General features: G+C 34.4%; 1 protein-coding gene across 1 annotated transcript in view; it reads right to left on the bottom strand.

Moving 5' to 3' along the window:
• Positions 1-2,824: 2,824 nt before the first annotated feature.
• The window catches only part of Smp_141860 (putative heat containing protein), a gene marked incomplete at its 5' end in the record, with an annotated part of 84,553 nt that continues 76,045 nt past the window's right edge, over positions 2,825-11,332 (bottom strand). Inside the window, 6 exons of the mRNA XM_018788550.1 lie at positions 2,825-3,320; positions 4,458-4,537; positions 5,279-5,721; positions 6,777-6,878; positions 8,704-8,768; positions 10,435-10,642. Coding sequence (XP_018654082.1) covers positions 3,178-3,320; positions 4,458-4,537; positions 5,279-5,721; positions 6,777-6,878; positions 8,704-8,768; positions 10,435-10,642 — 1,041 coding nt within the window. The 3' untranslated portion in view covers positions 2,825-3,177. The remainder of the gene's footprint in view (positions 3,321-4,457; positions 4,538-5,278; positions 5,722-6,776; positions 6,879-8,703; positions 8,769-10,434; positions 10,643-11,332) is intronic.

The raw sequence follows: 11,332 nt of genomic DNA on the forward strand, positions 1-11,332 counted from the left end.
AAAAAGTGGCGTATGAACATATTGTTGGTCACCGCATAACATGGAACTGCATCTCCTAACGTCGCCTCATCGCCTTGTGGATTAGATCTTTTAGTCGAAGGCTCGGGGAGTGGCCTCCTAAGAAAACTACCTGCCTTGGTTGAGGCGCCCGGACAGCATCCCAACCCTCACACAAATCCCATAACAAAATGTGACGCATATATATTTGGTGCCTCCTTGTACCAATCTTTGTGTTTAAATAAATAAAAACTGATGAATGGAATTATTCGTAAGTCAATTCAGATATTCATCCAAATAATATAAATACCAGCCATAATCGATTAGAAATAAGTAGTTCTAGAACTGTCCACGTTATTTAGAAATTCTATGGATTCTTCTACATGTGATGGTCAAGGAAATTCTTTTAGAAGATCAGAAAGTTATTACTAGTGAGCACCAACCCTTTTTTGTGTCGTGTTCTAAGACATAAAATCGAGATTTATTTAAACCTAGGGAATCTCATTCCCAAATGATGACTACACATTTTTATTTACAGTTATCTAACAGGAATTGGTAACATTAAAATACAATCTCATTCGTTTTACAGGTTAATCAGTAGTGGGTCTCTTTTTACCAAGTATCTCTCAATACATATCGTAAGTATATGTGCTTGTCATATCCTTAAGAACTTGTTACTTTAGTTGGTTGAGGTCAACTACATTCTTGAGTGAACTATTTTAACTGGTTCAGTGATTATTTATGTTATAACTTGTAGCCGAGTGGGTGCCTTGTTAATGTGTGACGTGATAAGACCGCCAATCAGAGAGCAGCAAATTATCGATTGGAACAGTGACACACGAAAACCGTACGAGGAGTCTAGAGTACTTGTCGGCCCTGCTTTCTGCCTAGCCCAGCCAGTTAAGTCCAGAACACCAATAACAGCCTCTGCGGTATGAATCATTGTATTTCAAACATACTGAGTTTATATACCAAATAGACTGACCACATCGTACCGATAAAATAGGAAATAACATTTGTACAAGATTTAGCCAAATGTGGCTGTGAATGTGGGAGGCAGCAATTAATAGACTAGGGATAACTCAAGAATGGTTAATCGTACAATAATAGTCTGTAGGTAAAATAAAGCTTATAATAAGGGGAACATGAGTATGAATTGTTTAGTTATTTAGCAATTATACGATAATAAATATATGCATAATACTGGTCCATAAATGAATGCCAAAGCTACCACTCACTATTGTTATCGGGGCACAACAATTTATAGTCCCCGTTTCAGTAAAATGCGAGGAATTATAGGAACTTCCAACTCTGGGTTTTTTAAAATTTATTTTTCAGTGTATCAAATTGATATTCAGTGGTGCGTCATACAAATCTATTACGATAGTATGATAAGCATAATTATACCATAAGTGCATTCGGAGCTATCCATAGGAGAAACTGTTAATAGATCTCACTTTATAATCTGAAATAGTTTCACTGTTCGTCTAAGAAACAAAAGTCTCAGCATGTTCAGTATTTTAAAACATGCAATGATATAAAGACATCAGTTACTGCTAATAATGGTGACCATTTCTACTTCAATGGCAGTGCCATGTGTAGCTGAGATTGGCACGTTAGGTGCCTACTTCCGGTTAGGTGATGGTCAATTTTGAATCGTATATCTTCGTCACTCACGCAACTACTTTACACTTACAGGTCACTGAAAGTGACTGGGAACACACGCTTCTAAGCATCTTTAAAGCTATCGTATACAGGAACGTACGTTACAGTCTACAGCTACAAGGGTAGATCATCAATTGACTAAATTCTTTGTGTAGCCATCATATTATAAAAAAGCAGTGTGATAGAAATACATGAATACTACTTCGACAGCACAAACATGCGATTTCCCCAAATTATGTGGGTGCGGATCAGGTGTTTTGTAGCAGCCATGTCGCGTATTTCAAATTTTGAACCACAGTGAATACCGCTTCTACCCGATGGTGATATTGTAGTGTAGTCTACTTATATCCATACAAGTAGTACATGGTGACGGTCGGGGATAGAATGTATTTTGGCAGAAGATCGATAAGGGACGAACAGGAATGAAGCGTGATCGGTATGAAAATGCATGAACAATGAAATCAGAGAAGACGGACTGATGTTTGCGGAAGGAACAGTTAAGATTGAGGCAATTGATTGTTATTTTGCAAATTAACTGTTTATTGTATGATTATCACAATTTGTGCTTAAATACATTCGATTGTCTCCACTCGTGTTCTCATTCATTACAATATAAAAGAATGTTGAAATTCGTCTTAATCTTAAAGACTTTGACATGAGTTTGTTGGTTCTGCTGATATCAGTCTTTTCATTATTATATTCATTTATATGAATAAGAATGTTCACTCAAATCCAAAACCCAATGCTAACGTTTTAAATCAATGAGGAAATAGTAGCTGCTCAAAAATAAGTGTTTTTCGTTTGCGGTCATAAGACTTGAGTAGTATTTTGTTTTTGAACTGTATATCCAGATTCTATGTCATGAACTACATAGTAAAGACTTTACTTGTTCGAGAAACGACTTCCATTAAATTTATTTGTATAGTGTAGAGGAACTTTGTTTATAGCTGATTGTACATAAATTCATTTAAGGTATTAAGACTAAACATTTCCAAACTGCGCTTGGAAAGCTTTGTGGTCGAATTATTTATTTCAATAGGTTCTAACTTGGACAGCTATCACTAAAAATCTATCATCATGGGATTATAAGACATGTAAAATATCTTATTGTAAAAGTACTGTCAAATATTGTTCGATTCGGTACACTACAGAACTCCAGTTTAATTAACCGCACTTTTCTGAACAAAATTTACATGGAAAACCAAGTGAATCAGAAAAGCATAATGTGTTATTTTATACACTGTAAGGAAATACACATAATAATAAAGTGAAATAATGAATCGAAGTTAATTATGTCTTATCTCAACGAAAAGAACTAGAAAAGGAATATATTCAGAAAATCTAGTCCTTTCAAACAATTATAGTTGCTTGTACAAAAAATATTCGTCCAAATCTATCGTATATTTTGTACTATGTATGCGAAATTGTATTGATTGTAAGCTGGGGAAAATTTCAGCAGTGAGTTTTTCTTGTGTAATCACAAAATGAAATAAATCAAACATTGTGATGTGTTAGTCAACATAATTTACCATCATCATTAACATTATCATTTAATACGAGGTGGTGTAGGCTTACAGTTAAATGAGCGCAGTAATTAATAGTATCTAGTTGGTCGTTGATGTCTTTATCAAGTGCCGGTAACGGAAGGTATGCAATATCTAAAAACACAAAAAAAGTAAACTATTTAGATTTATGTGGAAACGAAATGTACTACTAAATAACAGTTCAGAACATTGGTTAACAGTTTTCTACTGGTTGTTAGTAAATAATTACTGACTTGATTTATTTATGAAGGGCTATTTGAATGATTAGAATGAAAGGCTAGACGTCAACTGTATTTAGAAAAATCAGTTCGTCCTAAGGTAAGTCGAAAAGATAAATACCGCATGTTTCGGATTTCACCAGTGGCGTGTTTCACTGGGTAAACAAGTTCTGCTACTTGGTATATATAGAATTCAGCTATCCCTGATCATCGTTTCCTATTAGAAGGGCGTTTTACCCTTAAACATTATAATCTCCCTTCCTAACATATCGGTTTTACAATGCATCAGACTAGTAATGTTGCGAAAATTTGCTTCGAACATAGTAAAACGTGCTTATGAAATCGCATTCCCACTACGAAGTATATCTAAGACGAAGCTAAAATATGTGAAATAAATCAGAGCTGAGTTGTTAGACGGCAAAATGCAATACATGAGATTATTCGCAAAATATTATAGCAGAAATAAGATACGTTTACGAAATCGAGTGATTGGTCTCTGAAGTTTGCAGTTCGCCATTTTAGACTGACAACTGGGGTTAGACATTCATAAGATGGATTCATTCCATTTCGGAATACGTACGATATGAAATGTTATATATATCGTCTTTGAAAATAAATAACTTAGGGTAAATTTCTGGTAACAAATGTTATGCATATTTGCTGATTTCTTATTTTAGTACAGGACGAGACCACTGACGATGTGTCGTACTGACATGAAGCTATACAGAACTAAAGACTAAAGGGATTTTTTAAAATTAATAAACATTGCAATATGCCCCTTTTGGTGGAACTATTTAACTAGTTTAGTCAATTAGGAAAAGGATATTGTTTGGTTTTCGTCACCAAAACTAATACAGTCGAACTCAAGAATCATTAGGTTTTCTATGCAGTATGAACAGCGTCTTAGAGTAAAGCCAAACGGAGCTGTAAAACTTCATGACAAGTAAAATATATAGTGCTAAATGAACAGTGAATGACCCCACAACTCATATATCAAAATAAAAGCGAGGTGTGCATCTGAACGTCAACTTACATGAAGTGGAGTCACTTTCCCAAACATGATTTGCAAAAATATTCAATATATTGATCACCATATCAATCGGTACTTCTGATCTGTAACATTAAAAAGCTTCATAAACAAGTAATTGAGTAGTAAATCTATATTAACTTGATCCAGATGTGTAAGTCAATTGTATGGAGAATCGATGTGGTTATAGATTTAAAACTCTCAGTACCTTATTATGTCATGTAGTCGTCCTTTTTTTCCCTAAAATTGGTAGTTTCCTACGGAAGGTCAACTATAGTTCCCGTCGTTCAGCGGCAACGTTTCAAACGATGGTGTTGGGTGGTGCGGGTTAGTGTCACAGAGATACTCAGTTTCCTGAAGATACTAGGTGGTCACAGCTGACGAATCTCAACCACTACAAAACCTAGCCCCAGAAGTTTCTCCCGACTCCGTGCAATCATCTAACATAAAAACACGGTGCATATCGCGATTCATCTAGACTAGAGGGACACTTCAACTTGATAGATAGAACTTGATCAGGACTACTGAAACATGAAATTGGACGTTGACTACGTGATCGATCATTGGAAGTACAGACAGATGTTATGCCATAGTTAGGGACTCCACCACTGTACAACCAAGAACAAGCATGAGATCGAAATAGCAGCGTCCAGGTCCTTTGACAAGGATGATATCTTTAGAATGATAAGTCGGACACCAATGGCCATCATTTTCAACTTTAGTCAATTTGTGATACACCATTATCCTCATTCAAACTGATTTAGGAAATTAAATAAACTTATCATGAATCACTTCTGTAGACAGATGAATGAGAAACCTTCACTTACGCATCAAGTGATTTATGTGATAATTGTTTATACAATCTAATTATTTGTTTACAATTTTCCGGATTAAATTGATTGATGCTGGTTAATAATTCATCGTTTGGAAAACTTGCCAGCATGTTTGCTAGGAATTCACATAGTTGATTTTTTAAAGCAGCGGGCTCATTGCAAATGGCTGGTTTGATAGGTACGTCGCTGTTATCATCATGATTATTAATATCATTGGTCAAATCTAGACCTGATAGAATACACTTTAGTAAATATTGGAAACAGCAAGATCGATCCAGTATTGCAGGTAATAGGACCTCATTTTTCTTTAACATGGATAAATTAGCACACATGATTTCAACACTAGAATATGAATATTTCACAAATTCTATTACGTTGGTGAACATATTACTGAATAGTTGGATGAATGTATCTCTGGTATTTTCAGATTGTAACAGCTGTTAAATCAAGCAAAATAAACAGGAGGAAAGTGAGTATCAAATAAAAAAACTACAATGGTTAAATCACGCTACAATTCCTAGGCGATCGGGTTTTAGATAGCGACAATTATTAACTATGGATTACGTACCACGCTTACACAATTCAGATTATCAGTGGGCCCTACACATGTTTTAATTACTTTATTTATTAATTTGAACACAAACATTGGTAAAAGGGGGCACCAAATATATACAAGCCACACAATAACAATGAGGCCAGTAGCAATTATCATTGGTTTGTGTGAGGGCTGTGATACTGTCTGGGTGCCCAGACTGAAGCAGGTAGTATTCTTGAGGGGCCACTAGTATTTCTTATAAGCTATGTTTCACTGTCAATAAATCACAGAACCTTGGCATTGGTAGATTATAATTAACCATGACCAGCTTCATGTGGTACATCAATTGATAGTAACCTGGTACTATTACACTGAGTCTATAGTTACTTACGATACTAGGCTCAAATGTTTGTATTGATTTGTAGGTCATATAAAACTAAACTAGAATGTTTAACAACTTTTCTTGATTCTTAACACAGATCATTTGCCCTCAGTCTGTCGGGGTCGTACCTTCTAATAAATGAAGATAAATATATCTGATTTTGTCCTTCAATTAAAAGTTTTGGAGTATGGGAAATCTAAACTATGTCAAAGCCTTTAAATTTTCAGAAACCACAGTAGTTTTTAGCAAAACATACAAATTTCAAACTAATGTCAACAACACATAGTCTCTGATAATTCTTTATCATTCAGTTTAAAAAAGAATTCATTTGCCTTCTATGGTAACATAATCAATAATAATAGTCATAGACAAACAGGCTAATGTATACCACTTACAAATGATGAATTGGCGAAACGCAAAAAACAGAAAAAGTATTTTCTTATTAGAAGGAAGGTTGGTATCACAACACTAAAACTCTTAAATTATCATTAAACATTTCCATTTTGCCTACTCAAGTTGTTACAATGATAATTCCCATTTTGAAATTGCGGTTGCAATACAGAATTTAAACTTACATTATAAAGTTTTTCAAACTGTTTTTGGATTTCTTGGTGTTTTTCCAATAAATGACTCACGTTACTTATTAAATAAGAATGAACCGTCTCAGTAAGATCATCCTGAAGTAAAACAACAGGAATACGTAAGCACGATGAATATAGAAATTCATTATAGCATATATTAACATGTGTAATTTCTTTTGGTAAACTATATTTGAAATATTACAATTTCAAGTACCAGTTGGATATGAACTCCCTAGCGAAAAAGAGTATTTGCAATGGTGAAGATTTAATAGTCATGAGGTTGGTGTAATAACACTTACACCCATATTATTTTATGGTGTCGGAATACTGGTGTTAGAAATATGAACATTTCGTAAACGTCAAGAAGTTATTCAATCATCGATTTTAAAAACTGTCACAAATGCATATTGCATCAAAATACTATACAACGAATAAGCATGGAGAGAGAAAAGATGATTCAAATGAGGAGCTATAAAAACACCTAACTACAATCCACAATATTACGAAAACGCTCAAAAGTATCGAAGTGAAGTGACCAGTATATCATCAAAAGTGATACTAAAATGATATCTTTAACTAAATAAATGAAAAAGTGGATATCTCAAAAGGATCTGAAATACTGGTTATGAACTATTGTGGTGTATGCTACGTATGTTGACAGATGTAAGTAGTACGTAGCAGCGGTCGGAAGTGGAATGCATGTCTTCAAAAAATTACGAAGATTCTATTGAAGAAAATAGAAAGTACTTGTAATAACAAAGGAATTAAAAGAATCATGAAGCATGTAAAGGACAACTGATGGAAGTTGGCCAAATTATGTATATGATGTATGGTTTCCATATTTTACGAAACACTTTAATTTTGCATTGAACGATAAATTGGTTTTCCCTACTTGATTTCTCTGTTCACTATACTATCACGATAATGCAACAAAGAATCACAAAAAATGGGTCAGAAACTTATTTCTCTTCTATAACATTGCAATTGATTACAAACCGTACACTTCAACACAAGAAGTTCAATTACAATGAAAGATAATTGGGTTCTTGTCTCTGAGGTAAAATGTAGGAAAGTCATTTGAATAAATGGAAATTACAGACTACAGGTATAATATGAATGAACATAAATAATCTAAAAGATTACCATCACGACATGGAAGATGAAAGTGTACGATAGAATCAATTGATAATAGCTACTCACTCATTTATAAACAAGTAACTAATCGATCTTATCAATGCTAACAAAGTATTAAAAAGTTAGAGTTCATGCTTCAGTACGTTCATTAAACCAACCAAAACACATATACAAAGCGTGTTTTAAAACACTATCTTGGACAGAGTAACACATTAACATATATATGTGTAACTGGTGACTGCATGTATAAAGACGAATAAACCGGTTTCGGTCAGTTAACGATTGTTTTTCACGACACAATGAACAATCAGTGTAAGATATGGATCAGCTGATTTTGTTTATTAAAACCAATCAATATTTGGAAGTAGTATTCGAGTTGAAAGACACTTTCCTCTGTGACGATAAATTACGTGTTTCGGACCATAGACACCCATTGTAAACATGGCGGTTGAGCAATATAAATAAAGCTATTTTGTGATTTATTTTTGAGCTATTCTGATTTAAAAACGTAAGCATTATTGAAAAAATAGTTGATTGAGAATGTTCCCAAACTTCACCATATAATATAGCTTTAAGCACCTAACCATTTAAGTTACTCTTTTCTAAACCAACATATCATAAATACTCATTCTTTTTTTCGACTGGACGATATATGTATAGACTGAATTGCAAAACCAAAGTAGTCAGTAATGATTCTACTATCACTGAATACGAATTTTAAACTATGCTAAAAAAATCAGTGATTTTTCAGAAAAAAAACATTCCGTAAGATACAATTAGGATTTACCTGACACAAACGACAAAAAAACCAAGGTGGTCTCAAATAGGTTTTCATTTTTTCGACTAATTTCCCTACAGAAAATTAGAAAGATATTTGCATTAAAAATAGGATAAGATTTATACATTTATTTAAAGAATTATGCACAACTTATCTGATTTTAAATAGTCAGGTAACGTATAGTCTATGAGTAAAACGAATTACAAGAGTACAAGTAATGGATCGCAAAATGTTATGTCGTATAACACAGAAACTGGAATATACAACTACAAGCAAGAATTGTCAAAGGTGAAGCGTTGTACAACTTAGATTTTATGTCACGCAAAATAAGGTACCTCACAGATAAGTGAAGAATATTGTTTTCAATTGGATCACCATCAGGATTTACTCTAACATACATGAATATTTATGGGATATATGAAAGTATTAAACCAATAAAGACAATTTATGAGGAAATAGGTTATATAACTACACATAACAGGTAAAATTTACAAACTGATAATGAGATATAGATACTATGAGTAATAGTCAGTCAGTCAGTCAGCGACAACGTAGGACCAGACACATATATGCATCGGTACAAGTTGTCATACCTCGTTAGCACAACAAGATGAACACCGGATTCATAGAAGTAATTAATTTAGTGGTGGTAGTATATAAAGAAAGGTTGTATATAAGGATATAGTATAGGAAGGAAAAAAGTTATGAAGCAATTTTAATCTCAAGGTTTAAGGGAAGATAAAGAGTGTATACACCTACGCCATTGTGATCGAGTCTGAGCCATGTCACCCAGAGTCTCCAACCATTGGTTACGATAGTCATGCGGACCCCAACCAGGTAGTTTGCATCTACCAACATGGCTCAGACTAGAAGTTAGTGACTTCAAGCACTGATGCCATGTTTTGGTTTGGCCGCCCCTAACTCTCTTCCAACCATCCCCTACACTAGTCAGCATAGCGCGTCGTGGTAATCGGTGTTCAGGCATACGTAACACGTGGCCTAACCATCTCAGTCGATGAAGATTCATGACCTCATCAACTGATTTACCATCATTCCCTAATACCCTGCGTCTAACCTCACTATTACTTACCCGGTTATCCCAGCAGATGCGAGCAATATTTCTAAGGCATCTGTGGTCAAATACTAGTAACCTACGAGTATCTTCTACTCTTAATGGCCATGTTTCGCAGCCGTAAAGTAGAACAGAGCGAACTGCTGCGCAGTATGAGTAATAAGGATAATAAAGTGGAAGTTCGATTATGAACGTTCTTGAAACATTGTTCATATGCGGTGAACTAACAGATTAATCAAAAATACAAACGTGGCTGGGTAATTTGATGAAGTTGTAAGCCTAGATTTAACTTATTTGTAGTGTGCTTGAGGAGGACTTGGAGGGTGAAAGAAATAGCTAGCTAGCTGGAGGCGATGCCATGCGTTGCAAGTAGTTATTTAGAAGGATAGACAAAGAACTTTAGGCACAAAGGTCTCGTGTTCGTTGAGAGACTTGGATGTGCAGACGGTCTGTGGGCGCATATTGAGGAGTCCCTAACTAGGATGACAGGGGTTTTAGTATTTCCTGTCTTCCGGTGGTCATACAGCTGTCATCAGTTCGTGATAGGAAATGATTTAGAATTTTACAGTTTATTATAAACAAACATAAACACTGATGCAGTATACGTTACATAAAGACGAATGATTTACGCGAATCTCTGACCATTAAAAAAACAGAGTAGAACTCACCTAAACGATCCATTTGGCTTGATTTAGTCCAACAACAGACAGACAAATCGATCGTATCGTTAATAGCATTAATATAGCGTGAAATTAACTCCTGATACAATTGTGGAAGTTCCATCAGTAGAGATATTAACTTTTGTTGTTCATTGAGGTGTAAACAGGTTGAGTTTGATAAAGGTTCTAATGCAATCCATTTTTGTTCAGTGATTAGCTAAATAAGTTGATATATATACAATATTGTTTTATCTCTCAAAATAACATAATTAGATAGTGTTGAAATTTTATTATGATTCATATTCTAAAATTCCAATTACTGAATAAACGACTTGAATCAAATAAAAATGTAACATTCAGCACATAAGTGTAAGTAATGATTTGATTTAGGCCAATTATGTTCATGTGCTCAGGATAGAATTCTACTTTAAGTCTGGCTTTCATAGGTGATGCTACTAACCGGCTGACAAAACCGAAGGAAGTACACACTACCCTATTATTGTAAACCAAGTGCTTTGTATACAGTAAGCCACCATTCTTTAAAACTTACAAACAGTCAGTCACAACGTAGAACGTCGTACGTACGTAAGTACATCAGTTCGAGTTGCCATACCACATTAACACAGAGATCCAGTTGTCGATTCAAATCCCATAGTGGTAGAGGTAGTATGAGTATAAGCAATAAGCCGAAAGATTAGGGTTTCAAGATATTATTCAAGGAGTATAATCCAGTGAAATAAATTTGGAAAGAGAAAAAAAAAGATAGGGACATGAAGAATTCAGAAGATTAGAATTTGGTAGAGCACAAAGAGTGGATACACCTTCGCCATTGCAAACGATTTTGAGCCATGTCATTCAAGGTCTCTAACTTACAAACAAATTAAACAATAATGAACGATTTTTTCAT

Source organism: Schistosoma mansoni, chromosome W (assembly GCF_000237925.1).
Source record: "Schistosoma mansoni strain Puerto Rico chromosome W, complete genome".
Taxonomy (NCBI): Eukaryota; Metazoa; Platyhelminthes; class Trematoda; order Strigeidida; family Schistosomatidae; genus Schistosoma; species Schistosoma mansoni.